The sequence below is a fragment of the Melopsittacus undulatus genome, chromosome 1 (genome assembly GCF_012275295.1).
Source record: "Melopsittacus undulatus isolate bMelUnd1 chromosome 1, bMelUnd1.mat.Z, whole genome shotgun sequence".
Taxonomy (NCBI): Eukaryota; Metazoa; Chordata; class Aves; order Psittaciformes; family Psittaculidae; genus Melopsittacus; species Melopsittacus undulatus.
Window position 1 is genome coordinate 144,484,078 of NC_047527.1, and position 16,073 is coordinate 144,500,150.

The window sequence follows — 16,073 nt, forward strand, 5'->3', positions numbered from 1 at the left end:
CTGCTCATTTGATGCCAACCCCAGTGTCACCAGAAGGCCATCTGGATCATTAGGAGATCAGCCCTTTGACTTTGCCAGCTCATGAAGGCCAGGAGGCTGCTTCTCCAGACTTGCTGGCACCATCCTTCAGTCATAGCCAGACTGGGCCCCTCAATAGCTGGGATCTTTCCTGTAACAAGGATCATCCTCTCTTTACAAGATGTTCATTCTTACTGGAGATCTTTGCTGTTAGCATGTAGACTGTAACATGGCTGTGCTGTGGCATATGGATAGCAGTAGTTGCGTAGCTTTAAACTTGTCTGCTTGTGACGGACATCAGATTTAATTGCAGGGCTGTGTGTACTTGCTTTGGCTTAGCTTTTGTAAATTATTTACTATGAAAATATGTAAAACATATTTTTTTTTTTGCAAAAGACTCTAGTGGGAGCAGTATATCTTCATGCTCATTTGTCAGTGGACTGAGGTACAGTGATGCTGGTACAGTGTTCAGTATCATAGAATCCTAGAATGGTTTGAGTTGGAAGGGACCTTAAAGCTCATCCAGTTCCAACCCCTGCCACAGGCAGGGACACCTTCCACTAGACCAGGTTGCTCCAAGCCCCTTTGTCCAACCTGGTCTTGAACACTGCCAGGGATGGGGCAGCCACAGCTTCTCTGGGCACCCTGTGTCACTGCCTAAGCACCCTCACAGAGAAACACTTCTGCCTAAGAGCTCATCTCAGTCTCCTCTCTAGCAGGTTAAAGCCATTCCCCCTTGTCCTCCCCATATGGGCCATTGTGAAAAGCCCCTCTACAGGTTTCTTCTAGACCTCATCTAAGTATTGGAAGGTTGTTATAAAGTCTGATGTAGATTTTAGGTTGTGATAATAGAAGCACATTTATACTGTGTTGATTCTCCAGAACAAGTTCTTTTGTAAAGGGTAGTTATACTTATTATGCAAAAGCACTCTACAAGCCATAGATGTAAAAGTCTTTTTTTAAAACCTAAGTCAGTAGCTACTACCATAGAGATTTCCTCAGCTTTTTCTCAGCAGATAAATTAACTTCTTAGCTGCTAGGGTGAGAAGTTGGTTAAATATTGGCCAGCACAGTTTTCAGCTGGCAAAAAGTGTAATATTTTAATTTCTAATTGTAGTGATTTTCAAACTTTAACAATAGGAACAGCGCTAAACTTGAGGCAGATAAAGGTTTGCAATTGCAGTAATGCGAGATTCTTTATCAATATTTCTCAGACTAATGAGGAATGATAAAAAAAGACTGTTAGAGAAAAACAGAAGTCTGAATGTTATCATTTTAAGGAAACCTAATAGAACAGGAACATGAAGAGGAAGGGGACTTCTGACCTTTAGACATGCATAAGTGTTCCACTCAGCAAGCATTATCTTACGATTTTTTAAGAACGGATCTCACTGGCATTATTCCTATGGTGTGGCAATGGGGTGGGAGTTTTTTATTTGCATAAATTGAGGACTTTAAATAACTTTGCATTCTTGTCAGTTCAACTTTTAAATCTCAGTTAGACATAAAGTACTGCTTTGAACCAAAGCAAACTACATGCAGTAAACTTTAATGAGTCTGACTCAAAAATGCAAATCAAGGATACTGGAGAGTGAAGGTTGAAATAGGTTCGAAATCCATCCTTAGTTCACCATAGTGTGTCTACTGAATAGTGCATAGGATTACATACTGCTTGAGGGAGAGATTAACTGGGAAAAAAGTCCAAAAGGGGGTAAAGGCACATTGGCAGAATGAAGTTTCTTCTACCACTGTCCATCATGTTCTGTAGCTAAATGGCAGATTTCAAATAAAAGTGCTGTTAATTTTAGGTTGTAAAAGTGCCAAGTGGTGAAATGCAGCCAGTCTTGCCCCCCTGTAATTGTTATGTCTTTATCGATGTCTCTGCTGATTTTCATCAGCATTGGTGCTAATTTGATTCGTTGCTCTTCTCGGTTGGCTGGTTGTCAGAGAAACTCACAGATGATTCAGCTGAGCATTTGGAAGAGCCTTCTCTATAGCAGGACACTAAGTTACTAGGCCCCTTGAGTTAATGGCACTGCCTGCTATGCTGACTTCTAGTCTGGGCTCTAGTTTGCTTGCACTGCGTCATCTGCCTGTAGCTTGAAATGCCAGACTGATTATCTCAGTATGAGTTACCAAAAAGATAGTCAAGATTACAAAGCTCACCTTTGGAAATTGTACCGTTACATCACTTAAAGCCAAAGAGTGCATAGGGAAAAGGGATAGAAATAATGACACAAAACCTGCTCTGATGATTTCTACTGAAAGCGGAAATAGGACCTCATTTAGAGTTAAATTCTAAGTAGCACTCTTAAAACCTTGTATTTGAGTACTCAGATTTGCCAGAGAGCTTTATCTTATGATTTTTGGAAGGTGTGAGAATTATTTGTCATTTCTGTTTCAATAATGCCTGGAGGGCCTGTATCAGGATCAGACTGTGCTTGTGTGTTGCTTTTCAAAAGAAATGTTTTCATTGCATTCTTATACTTTAAAAGTGAAACAAAAAAACCCAATGCTTACAATCGCAAAAGGGGAAGAAATTGTGTGAACTGTTGTGTGAGAAGGAAAAAGGGTAAAGAAACATAGCTTGGGTTCAGGCTTTTGAGAGATTATTGTAAATGTTGAGAAAAATATTGTTTAAAAAATTGCTCCGCAGTGCCCTTTAAAATCAGTAAGCTTCTATTTTAATTCCCATATAAGTACTAACTGGCTGCTGTCTGTATATGTACTTAAATGTTGCTTGCTGTATAAGACCTTGTTTGCTTAATTTCAGCCTAACTGAATTTTTATGGCTGTGCTATAAACCTCTTGAAAATAGTGGCTTAAATGGAAATGCTGACACAACATTAATTACACTGGCTCCAGTGTGATACTGTGATTAAAGTTTATTTATTTTGTGCGTGCATGTCTGTGTGTGTGTAATTTCATTGTTGAAAAACTTATGGAAAACTAATGTGGCAATGGAGAATGTGATGCTCTGCTTGATAGTTTTATTTTTCAGCAGCAAAGAGGATCAGTTTTAATGCCAGTTTACAATACCAGAGAATTTATCTTTAATTGAGGTATAGTTTAGGTATTGTATATTTTAGACATTTGGGGAAAATGACATGTTTCCCACTTTAAAGCTGCTCTTTCAGGAGTTCTTAAGTGGCTTTTTGGGTGTTGAGGCTGGACATATATTGCATTCACATTGGGAAATAAAGAAAATGGTTTCATTTCCTTGCAGCACATGTTTTTTTGATATGATCGGGATGAAATTCTTATCTCTAAAAATAAGGGTATGCAATCCAAAGTTAATGTTAATTACACTATTGAATATGAAGGAACAGCTATAAAAGTCCTTTTAGTAAATACTGATAGTTTCAGATTACAAATGGAGGTGTTGCATCTAGGCAACTGGGAAATGAAAAGTGCAAATACCGTATGAGCAGAAGAAGAGTAAGCGAGAGAGGGATCCTGTTTCCAGCCTAGATCCTCAGGCAGTAAGCTGGGGTTGGAGAGGCCTTGTTTGCAGTCTGTTCCCAGCAGTTCAGAGTTCTCACATTAGGTAACAACTGGGTGAAAATGTGGCCCAGTCTGGAGACCAGAATTGGCTGTCCTGCTTCCTAAATGAGTGTTGAGAGTAATACACAAAATGTAGATACTCCTGTTTGATGCTGTGATTTTGTGTTAACTTTGCTACTACTTCTGGTAAGATGCTTTCAGAGCACATCTATGTTTCTCATATTTGCTCCTGGATGAGTTATGAAAAAGCATTTTTCCACACTCACACCTACATGGAAGTTGAAGGTTGATCAGAAAAACTGTCTCATGGCTCATGGGCTCTGCAGAAGTGAACAGTCTCCCTGGTTGTTAGTCTGTGGTCTGCTTTCTTTGACATCAGTGCTGGTGTTCTGCCTCATCTCAGAGACCAAAGTAATCATTCCCACTCTTACCGTAAACACCTTTCCCACAAGCTCGTGGCATCCAGTCAAAAGTCTCTTCTCTGCAAGAGAATTATTGCAGATGTTGTTAATACTGATCTGTCTGGTAGACTGTGATGGCTGTGGAGTGGCAGGATGGTTCATCATGCAGAATAGCAATGAAGAGATGGACAGCTAGTTCGGGTTGAGAAGACTTGGGGGGGGAAAGTGAAATCTTTGTGTGGAATGCTCTTCTTCAGCTTGCTCAGTGAGAACATTCAGCTTACATTAATCCAGTCCATGAAATTTACATTTTTTATTTCTACTGTTTGCTTTCACTGGAAGAGAGTGCAAAGTAGGCAAATAGCTTCAAAGTGTGTGGTCTTTATGATTTATATGTGGTGCTCAGAACTACCACTGACCAAGCTTTTTGGTCTTGTTCCCATTTGTTACAGTAATTGAGTTGTTATGAAAGGATTGTGCTTTTCCCTTGAAACAAAAAAGAACATGGTCACTCCATGGTTATGTGGCACAGCTGATGTTTTATTCAAACCAATGTGTAAAGGTAGAGAAATGATGTGCCAAGTTTATCCCATCTGGAAGGAATGTAAGTGTTCTGGATCTGAAGCAAAACTGAGGATCTCCGACTCTTTAATGTATTTGGGAACTGGAGTTTATAAGGTTGAGAGAGGAAAAAAGTCAAGATATGTTGCAGATACATTTGATTGTCAGAAGAAGAGAGCCTGCTTACAGGTCAGTCATATCCTGAATGCATCACCTTCTAATCGCAGCCTTTAATCTACATTAAGACTAGAGAATGCTTGTCCTTAAATGACCTTTGCATTGCATCAAATATCACACTGGAAACTTCAAAGCGTAATTGAAGACAAATTATACAATAAATTAGAAGTGACACCATGATTTTCTGTGATTCCAAGCCTGCAAGAGACCAGCTTTTCTCTTTGACCACACCGGTTAATACCAGCGAGGTACTTCAGGAACAGAAACAGAGACCTATGCATGGTAGCATAATGTTTTACTGAGTAATTATCCATTTCTATTCCATGTGTTCAGGGAGGTTAAAATGTTTCAGTACACGAAATATCTCAGGTGTACTCAGAGTTCTAGGGTGAAACTGGGAAAAGTGCTGAGACTTACTGAGGTCCTGTAACATCCAATAGTCAGTGTGAGGTTTTGGTGCATGCACACTGGACTTTGAGATCTGGCTTTGAACATGTGTATTTTGGTGTCATGTGCTATATGTATCGTTCAGTGTGAATTTACAGATTACTTTCTTAAAAGACCCAAGATTTTCACACCAGATTGAATACTGTGCCTTTGGATGCTCACAAGCTGTCACCACCTTTTTCATTAATAAATGTGGACTAATAACTTTCTTGTTTGGTTTTTTGTTTGCTGTCTTCACTGGGGGTGTCCTGTTGCTCAGGATGTCACATGAGAGTAGCAGGTTAAATCATGCTCATGCTCTGAAAAATCTTATCGGAAGGCCTTATTCTTCAGAGAAAGGGGAGGGGAAAAAAGGCATCTGTGCTTATGTGAAATGATTCAATGTGATGGACAGCAGTTTATGAAAACAAAAATCTCGCTAAAATCTGTCTGCGCTCTTCCCTTACTCTCCTTTGTATAATAAGGTTGTGGAGCTTTCTGTGACCACACAGTAACCTGTGGTAACCTGTAGTATGTGTACATTTATGGGTGATGAATAAAACCTTTGTTATCACCCTTAAATGTTGGCATCAGTACTGTGCTAATGACATTTTGAACTTTGTGCTTTATCAGGAGCAATGACTGGCAAATAATCAGCTGTTATGTAATGGGAAACTTAAAATAGCAGCTGAAGACATTTAAGCTTCATGGAAAAAGATTCTGCTGCATTTATTATGATACCATTTTTGTTGTGTAAGGATGACATGATTGTTGGTTTAGCTTTTTAGACATATAATGCAATTAAGAATAATCAGCTTTCCCACATATTCTGCAAAGCAACTGAAGCACACATGCTCATAACCAGGGCCTTGAAATTTAGGGTAACTTCCACTGCTGCACGGGCAGCCCACAGGCACAGATGTGTGTCTCATTATGGTATGCAGCTATGGTGTGATTGCATCTTCCTACAGAGATGGAAGTCTCCAAAGAACTTGCTGATAAATGGTAAACTCTCTCAGATTTGCCCATGCTACCAATTTGCGTGTATTTTGGAGTTTGGAGGAAGGGGATCTGTGTATATGTACATATGGCTTTGCAATCTGTAAGAGGCATCCAGACTAGAAGCTTAAAAGAATGTGTGAAAGAATTTCTAATTCGTGTTTACTGGAAGTAGTAGGTGGTCGCACCAATAAAAACTATATTGTGTTACATACACAGATACGTCTAGTGTTTAACCCGTAATTTGTGTGAAATGTGTGTGGCTGGCTTTAGAATTCAGAGCATCAGCAAAGACAGATAAGGATTTGGGCAGGGTGTTCAGAAAACAGATCTTGCCTGTAACTAAAAGTAGTAAGTTTATGCTGACAGTTTTAGTTCATAACTATTCCTACTAAAAGTCATTTACTCAGAGGAGGGAAGTGTCTTACATATTCTTACACCAGGCTCTGTTGTGATTGTTTTGTACATGAACAGGTATATCTAAAAAATGCTTATGCATTCATACAGAACTGTCTTTTCTGTATTCTTTTCCCCATTTTGTTCTGTGCTCATCATTTTTCACAGTATGAGTGTGCAGTACCTTTATATTGTGTGTGCTTCTGTACTTTTAATATATTGGGGCTCAGTGGAACATCTTTTGCATGGTTAGGACTAAATGTTTGCTGCATTTCTCTTTGCTTGCTGTAAATCTTAGGCTGATCTATGCTATTTACCAGAAAATGAAACATAGTGAACTAAATGATCTTAAGGTCCTTTCTAACCCTAACTATTCTATGATTCTATGATATCTTAATTGTGATGTACAGTTACTTGCATTTCAATAATGACATAATTTTCCACATGCAATTTTAAAACCTTGATTATACCAGATGGGGAGAATCTTAGCATGGCTGTAGTTGTATCTGTATTGATTGAAAGTTGGAATAGCATATTCCTTTTTGTGAAGAAGAATAAACCGCAGTGGCATGAGAAGACTTTTAATTATTGAAGCGTCCCCACATCATGGCTTCTATTTGTGTTACTTAACTAAAATGTGTAGTAAGAATTCACTTCTTTAGATCAGGATGTGAAAGCTCATAACAGAAAAAGTGATTTCTGAAAGTGGAAGATAGGGTTTTCTCTCTGCAAGGCCTGGTCACCATTAGTGCACCAGGCTGTGCTGACCTCTTGCAATGAAGTCAAATTCCTAGTGAAAGAATTATTCCCAAGAGTTTGTGAAGATCATGGTTGTAACAACTATGACTGAAACTGCAGTTACATGCTTGTATAAGAGCGAGGTGTGGAGAAAATATAAGTGGAGGTGATTTAGCCTGAAATGGAAGCTGTGATCTCCTGCCCAGTTAAATATTCAGTTCACCATGAAATGTGCCAGTGAGGCCACTGAAATGAAGTCAAAATTAAAGAAAATAAATCCTCAAAGCTGGATAAGAAATCCCATTTTCTCCAGGAGCTTGATCTTGAGGCGACTGACAAAGGAGGTAGCTTAATCTTCAGCTGAAGAGCTGGAAAGATGTAGCCTATCTCTCTCACCCCCATGAAGATCCCTAATTTGTCATAGCTGTTTGGCAGCTATTTTTTACTTGCGTATTTGGCCAGGGTTTGTGACACCTCAGTGCAGGTGTCTGCTTGCAGTGAGGCTGAGTGAAGCTGAATAAATAACTCCTGGCAAGTAAGTGTTATTCTGGTAAATCCTCCTCAGTCCCCGTGAGTGAGAGACATATTTGCAAGATTTCACAATGCCTCAAGCCATATTTTTAGCAGATAAAATATTAAGCAAGATAACTTCTCAACTTTAGAAAAGTTCTAGAATAACATTAGAAAAGTCAAAAGGGATGCATCCATCCCCGAGGGTGACTTTGAGCCACTTTTATAGAGCTAGAGATGGAAATGGAATGGACTGGAAATGTTTAGGGAAGTCATTAGAATGTTATTTACAAAGTTTTCTCTTAAAAGGTGTGCCAGTATTTTATAGTTTAATTACAGATTATCACCTGCCTTTGTTCTTCCAGGCTTTTAAGACCAAGGATGGCTACGTTGTGGTGGGAGCTGGAAATGATCAGCAGTTTGTCACCGTGTGCAAGGTAATGGTGTGTTGGGAAACACTACAGGAATGTGTAATAGTTTCCATTCTGACTAGGAAATTAATTATCAATTTCTTCTCAATTCTTCTTTTTTGTGTGTGAAAATAAGTAGCGAGTATAAATTCTAACCTTGGTTTCTGGCTTGTAGTTTAGGGGACTGATGTGGGTTCTGTGCTTTGCCTCTGTGTTCCGAACACCCCAATTCCCAAACCTTTAGAAGCCTGTCCAGCTGCACAGCTGATTAGCTAAAACATTAACAAGCTAACAGCCTTTCAGTTCTGGAACGGTGAATGTCATGGGAGTCACACTGGTGCCTTTTTCAGGAAGAAATGGAGACCATAAAATGCATGATAGGCACACTCTTAAAGCAAAGCTAGGAGATGGGTCATTCCTCTATGATCTTTTAGGAGATGGGCCATGCCACTTTGATCAGTAGTTGAGTGATTAGTCCTTTAGAACACAACAGAGTATGTGCTGGTCTGTGCTCAAGGAGTAACTTGTGGACTTCTTAGGAAAGAGATATTACAGGACTGTGAGCTGACTTCAAGTGGTGCAGAGATACAGCATTAAAGAACAAGTCTTCACACGGGACTGCTGTGTTCAAAATCTGGTATCTTCATTATTTTGAACTGAAGGAACACAATGCTGCCAAGTCTGTTTTTACAGAGGGTGGCTGAGGAGGTTGTAAAATAATTCTGGATTTGTCCCGTACTCTTTTGCTGTTGTTTTAATACATAGAATTGCTTTTTCCTGAACAGTGAAAAAAGAGAAAGAGTGGTTGTACAATTGTCCCAAATAAAGTGTGGTGACACTCCAAACAGAAGACCACAGTAGCATGTAAGCTGGGACAGAAGTTTTGCATCTAGCATTATTAGACAGCAGTTTTGAAAGGAGAGTTCCACCTTGCCATTTTGTTTTTTCTCTGCAAACTTGAATATTTAACCTAAACTAACCACAATCAGGAAACTGAGCACTATTTTCCTTCATTTGTTCGTTGTTCATGTTTCTGTCAGACATTTCACATTTCCATGGATGTTCACAACTGATAACTGGAATATGTAGTAAGGAGACAGTTCTGTTGTGATTCTCCCAGTACAGGGCTACATATCCCTACCTTGCTAATTTGGAGGATCTGGTTTCACTTGCTTGAATTGTCTTTCTCAGTAAGTAACAAGTTAACCTCTTCAAAGTTTGCTTTAGTTTGGCTTCATACAGGTGTCCAACCACTAAGTGTGGTCATTACCTTAACATGACTAAAGAAGTGCCTACTTGCCTCAAATCAACTCATTTTTATCAAAGACCAATTGTCTCATGAAGGAAATCCTTCTGGACATACGTATAAATGTCTTCTTAGTGCTTTGTCACCTGAAGTCAGGAATTACGTACCAAATACCGATCATCCTACCATTTTTGAGTAAGGCAGAGCTGAGGATCTGGCTCAGTAGGTTGTGACACCACGATGTGAGCTAGAAGGCTCTAAAAGTTCCAACTATGCATTCACCTCACTTTCTCACTTTAGGGTGCAGCTGAGACTTGTGGTGTGACTTGTTGCTACATTCTCTCTCTATAATCAGTAGGGCTTGAGTGGTACCCCAGAAGATGAGGCAGTGTTTCTATGATTTATGTTACTTCAGAATCTGGAGGACAAAAATGAACTGAGATTAATATTTGCCCTAGTCTTCAGGCTGATGTTTTTTTTGTTTCGTTCCTATTAATGTGTTCTGGTATTTCTAGAATTGAAAGTGGGAGGTACAGAATATGGAAAAATTATGATTGCTCACATTTCAAAGAGAGTAAAAAAAAAAAGAGAAAAAAAATAGTTCAAGTTTTTGGTAATGGTTAGATTTTTCTATAAACCATTATCATACTTGTTTCTAAAAAAAAGTCTATTTACCCTTATCAAGTCATTGAAAGTATGAATTTGGGCCATTACATTGCCCAGAAATGGAGTGATGTGGAAGTCAGTGGAATGCTGTGAAACCCATGAGAGATATGCTCAGGGCTAAGTGGATGGTGATTTGGAACTTAAAACACCATGAAGAGGGAGAGCCAATAAAGGAAGATGTCTTTATTACGGGAAGGCCTGCAACACCCTAGTGAACTTTAGTAAGTACAGAGACCACTAATTCAAACATAGGAATTGCTATTGAAGAACCTTTCTGAGTTGGTGCTAAAAATACAGGCTGTATGGAAGCTCTTGCCCTGAAGACACATACTCTGGAGATGGAACAGCTGGCTCAAGCTGTAAACAGTTGCAGACATTCTGCTTCAACTATATATTTTCAGGCAAGCAGAAAGAAAAAGCTGGAATAATTCACTGTGATATTTTCAAAATCAATGTACACTAACTGTAGGCTGTTTGGGGACTTGGATAATTGCAGGAAAACTTTGTAAGACTGCTAGCTGAAGTGCATTTCATGGTGGTCAAGTGTTATAAAAGCAGATCCTGATGTATGGCTTCTTCAGTATAAATAAGAATACTGAGAATACTTTTCAGAAGACCAAGCTTTTGTGTACAGCAAAGGAGAATACAGCCAGGTTTGCTGGTGTTGGGGGACAAAACACAGAGAGTGCAAACTCTGAATGTGCATCTGAAAGCTTGGAGGAGGCCTAGAAAAGAACAGCAGTTTTATTCCAAGTGGTCACAGTGAAATAAGAAAGTAACATTGGCAGCATGATGCAGAAAGATGAATGGCTCATTAATGAATAACTTCTCAAATGTGCATTTGTTAGTCGCAAAAAAAGAGAACATATATAGACACGCAGCTTTACAACAGATGGACATTAAGTTAAAGCTGAAGTCAGTAACGTTAATTAAAACAGTAGAGTAAGTAACTCCATATGACCAGTTTTCATATAACTCGTCAAATGGAACCATAGTTTTCTGATTAATTTCTGAGGGTTTTTTAAGCTCTCATGAATAAGTATTCACTATAATTTACTTTGAACAGCCTTGCATGGTTGGTTGGTTTTTTTTCTCTAAAGCAGTAATTTGCAACTCCAAAATAGCAGTATTAAGAAGAGGAGATAGTTTTAAGGGGTGCCAATATTATTGTTAATCTTTAAGACAGGGAAAGAAGAACATTTTCTGAAGTTAATTTGTGATTGTCGTGATTTTCATAAACTAGAGTGTGTAAACATAGAAGGAAAAGAAAATATGCTGTGAATTAAGAGTTGATGGAAGATGCTAGATTGATGTTTTATGTTAGCTTGCAGATAAAAATCATAGAATCGTAGAATAGTTTGGGTTAGAAGGGACCTTAATGGTTATCTAGTTCCACAACAGGGACACCTTCCACTAGACCAGGTTGCTCAAAGCCCTGTCCAACCTTGAACACTGCCAGGAATGGGGCAGCCACAGCTTCTTTGGGCAACCTGTGCCAGCGCCTCAGCACCCTCATAGTGAAGGATTTCTTCTTTATATCTAATTTTCTTTCTTAATTCTTTCAGAAGAAAACATAAATGATATATATGACATTTCAGTAGTAAAAGACCTTTTTTTCTTTGTTTTTTTTTCTTTCTTTTTTGACAGAAGTTATTGAAATGGAAAAAAAATGTTCTTAGACATAGCTTTTCTCAGTCTCGCACATGAAGTACAGTTATATTTCTTGTTCTGTGACATAGAACTTAGTGCAGGATAATCCCACAAATCTCTCCAACCTTACAGTAACACTTTACAGACATTTTAGTGTTCTACAGTAAGAATTTCTGCTAGCTAACGGTGAAAGCTATCACCTAAAATTTGGAACTTCAGTTTATTTTAGTCTTTTCTGTACTTGTGTAACGTTAACCAGACGGCAGTATCTTTGCTTTATTTCCTAATCTGTTTTAAAAGATTAATGAGAAGTAGGGATTTTTGGAAAGCTATCTTAACTCAGTAATGAATTTCTTTAGCTACATAAATACCTCCTGTCAAGCACATTTTTTTTCTCTCCTTTATTTCTTTCTTAGATCCTGGATTTACCTGAAGTTAGTAAGGATTCCAGATACAAAACTAATACACTCAGAGTCAAGAACAGAAAGGAACTTATTGACATATTGTCCACCCGGTAAGTTAATTAAAAGGGAAGAAATGTTATTTAATCTGTTAATGCAAATGGTCATGTATAAGGTCTTATCAAGTGAAAAATTTACTCTTTTGAGATACTGATTTTTAAAGAAAATTATTGACAAGACTTTACTGATGTTAAATATATTGCCTTTTGCACATAGACTCTAGTGTGGAGTTTCAGAAACCGTTTCAACTTCTTTGTAATTATTAATGTGAATTTTAGTGAAAAACAACTTGTGCTTTCTGCTTTCCTGGATGAATGCAACTCCTGGTAATAAAATGCTTGGAGCACCATTTGCTTTTGCTATGACTGGGATTTTAAAGTTGTCACTGACAACTACTGTTCCACTTGATACTAGTCCCTCACTGCTGGTTCTCTACCATGGTACTCTGTGCCCCAAATTCACCCTGGGTCAATACTTTGGAAATCAGAAGGATATATACTTATATGTACTTGTGAATTATCCCATTAAATACTTCAATTAAAAATTATTTGAGAGGAAGCACAAGAACCCTTTATTTGAGAGATTAAAATAATTTAGTTATCTTCCTCGTTATTTGACAAGGCTCACTCTGTGAAGTGCTCTTCTGTTTAATGGAGAAGATGTTAAATTTCAATGGCATAAGAATAAAACCGAAGCTCTGCAAAGGTGGCTTCAGCCACTTTGGGGGACAAGCAGAAGAGATAGTATATGTACTGTTGTCAATGATTCAAAAAAAGTCATGCTGTCATTTTGTCCCTTGGCCTATATGAGCCTATCAACAAGTGTGTAACAATGATCATTCGGGCAATTTTGTTGTTTGTTTTTTTTTAGGAGCATTAAGTCAGCTGCCTTCCCTATTCATTTCACCTGAGCAGAGAGTTTTAGTAGCATGCTTCCTCTCTCCTCAACCCCACACCTTTTTTGGCTGCTGAGAGCCAGAATCACCTTGCATTAAAGAGTGTAGAGGGAGTGATTTTTCCTCTTCCTGTTACACTTGTGGTTTTGTTTCTGTCTTACATGTCCATTTTCAGATGTCCTGCCCCCAGTGACATACTGAGGTAGCCTGTGACTTTACATTTTCAAATAATTATGGTGCAACTGTTCATAATAAACTTTCAGAACTCATCTTTTACTTGCTTTCCTATAACAAATGATGTGACTGCACAGGTGAACCGACTCCTCCTGTAAGTTATAAGCCTTTGGGAGGGAACAGTTATCTTTTGACATTTTTGATCTCTTAACTCTTGCCAATCTTAGTTTCAAATTTGGTTCATGTTGACTTATTACTTGGAGTTCATTTAATTTAACATGGCATTTATCTGGTATACTCTAGTACCTTATAAAAGTGTCATTTTGCCATCCATAGATCAAATACTTAATAGCTTGTTGCTTGTGGTTAATGTTCAATGCTTCTTATTTTTTTTATGGGCAATATCTGAATATGAAGATAAAGTTCAAGGAACAGTTGTTCTTTCAGTGAATTGCCAGAATTCTAATTTGTTTTTATATCTGTAGCTATTAGTTCATCAGATTACCTCATTGCTCTTTCAATTACTGCTTTATGTCTTTTTTTGTCAGAGTTTATGTTCTGTTTTATTACCATCATTTAGGCTGAATTTCTGTGTAATTTATATGCAAGTATGTGACTGTATACACACTTCTGGAGTAGACATTTCCAATAGTATCCTGTTATGTCATATTATTGTGAATTCATCTGGCATTCAGTTTTAAAACAGACTATAACAAACACCTTTGGCATTCTAATGGAGGTTGGATACGTTTCTATACACATTCCATGGTAACTTTGCTTTTATTCACTAATGCACAGTTGTTTGTAAAATTATATGTGGTTCATTTTTGAAGGTACTTAAGAGAATTAAATGAATAGTTTGTCAGTGCTGAAAAATGTCAGCCCTTGAGAAATGAAGGGAAATGACAGAAGGGTAATAGCAGAATGTCACTGAATAATATCTTAAATCACTGATTGCTTGATAGTATTGCAGCACATGGAAAGTATAAACCTGGGGTGCATTAGTTGGAAAGAAACACCTGCAGGCCCTCCCATTCACTTGCTGTATGTACACTGCTATCCACCTCAAAATGAATTTGTGGAGACATGAGCTGTAACAGCTTAGAAGAGTTGTGATTTTCTTGACATGGGTTCTTCTGCAGCCACTTTTGTTGATATGAGCCTTTCTGTGTGATGGGAGGCAAAAAGAAACATGAAAGTCCTTTAAGGATTTACTCAGGCCATTCATCCATGTCTCATTTCTGATGCTGTGCCAGGCAGGTCACACACAACTTAAAGCAAAGCAGCTTTTTTCCAGTGATGTTGCAATGGAAAAAGTCAGCAAACTTGTTTGGTGTGCCAGGCTGAGCAGTAAAAAGCAGGTAAAAATTGCATCTGTGTATAGGAATCTGGTGATTCCTAAATGTTCCTTCTCTATCATACATGCTTAGAATCACAAATAGGAATTATGGTCCTGTAGCAGAATCCTTTGAGAGTACTGCTGTGAAAAGGCCAGCATGAATGTGGTCTGCGTCTCAGCATCTCAGCAGTAATTATGGTGACTAGAAGCACATGAGAGTAAATATACAGTTGTGTTTCTTTCTCTTTTTCCCCAATCTCTTCTGCTGCCATTTTCTGTCAATGTATGTTTCCTGTTCCACAAGACATTGGTGTTCTAAGCACGGTTTGTATGGCAGATATTTGGATCTCTGTACTAGCTTGCAAATATCACTGCTGTTGCACAGTAGATAATATGTATGCATTTTTTCCGAGCTGTTGATGCTATTACAATTTTATTGAACTGAGGTGCCACTAGAGCCTAGAGTAGGCTTCCATTAACATATCTAATCTGTCTCCTTCCTCCTGTGTCTCTTCTAAGCTATTTCAGAGGTATGACTTACCTTTTCTTTTCCTATTTTTCTTAATTTTCAAAATGGACTAACTGGACTTCATGTCCCCAGTAAGTGTAGGAAGAAGGATTCCTCCTCCTCCTCTTAAGGAAAAAGATATCCCAGGTTTTATTTAGGAATAGAAGGAGATGTTCAGACCTACTCAAAGGGTCAGGAACTCCCTGAAGTCTTGAGCATTTAATTTGCTGCATGTGTGGAGCTGAAATTCTTAAAAACAACTGACCTCTGAATACTAAAGAGACAGTTGATGCCTTTCATTTGCTAGGGTTAAGCAATTGGGACTCTTTGGCCACAGTTTTATTCTAGGTGTGTGCACAAAGGAAACATTGGTACAACCAGTAAATGTTAAGGAATGTTGGGCTTTTTTTTTTTTTTAAAAAGGCTGTATCTTGGGAATTCTTGACTCAAATGACCTCTAATTTAGATCAATAATTCTACTCACCACCTGCAGTAACCAAGCCAGATTTCAAGGCAGTTAGATAAGCACAGGGATTATGTAGCACTTAGAAGAAACTGACCTTTAAACAGAAAACTTTTCAGAAAGGTGTGAAATGACCTATTCATCACAGTCCTGAACTGAGTGATAATACAAGATGGAGGTGAATATGGCTTGAGACATAAATGTAGCTTGAAACAGCTCTGAGAGGTGTGAATTGCACCATTCATTTCAGGAAGATTTTTTTCATCCTCTTTTCATCCTGAATTTCATCCTGACAGAAATGAAGAGTGAAGCACATCTGCCATTAGCTCTTCACCCCCACTTGCTGTCTGCTTACAACAGCTCAACTCCTGTAGGGTACATGTGAAAGAGCAAGGGGGAAAGGGGAAGAGCAGGTAGGGGGGGTTAAATTCCATACCCACAGAGACTGTCAGATCTCAGTAAAAGGGACTGGAAGGCTGACCACTCTGGAGTGGTATGCTACTTCTAGGGAGACTCAGTTGTCACACTGGA

General features: G+C 38.4%; 1 protein-coding gene across 2 annotated transcripts in view; it reads left to right on the forward strand.

The window, feature by feature from the left end:
• SUGCT (succinyl-CoA:glutarate-CoA transferase) overlaps nt 1–16,073 on the forward strand; it is a 309,704-nt gene that overhangs the window by 106,589 nt on the left and 187,042 nt on the right. For both annotated transcript variants that reach the window (XM_005146978.4, XM_031047163.2), the window contains 2 exons: nt 8,096–8,167; nt 12,119–12,216. In XM_005146978.4, coding sequence (XP_005147035.3) covers nt 8,096–8,167; nt 12,119–12,216 — 170 coding nt within the window. The remainder of the gene's footprint in view (nt 1–8,095; nt 8,168–12,118; nt 12,217–16,073) is intronic.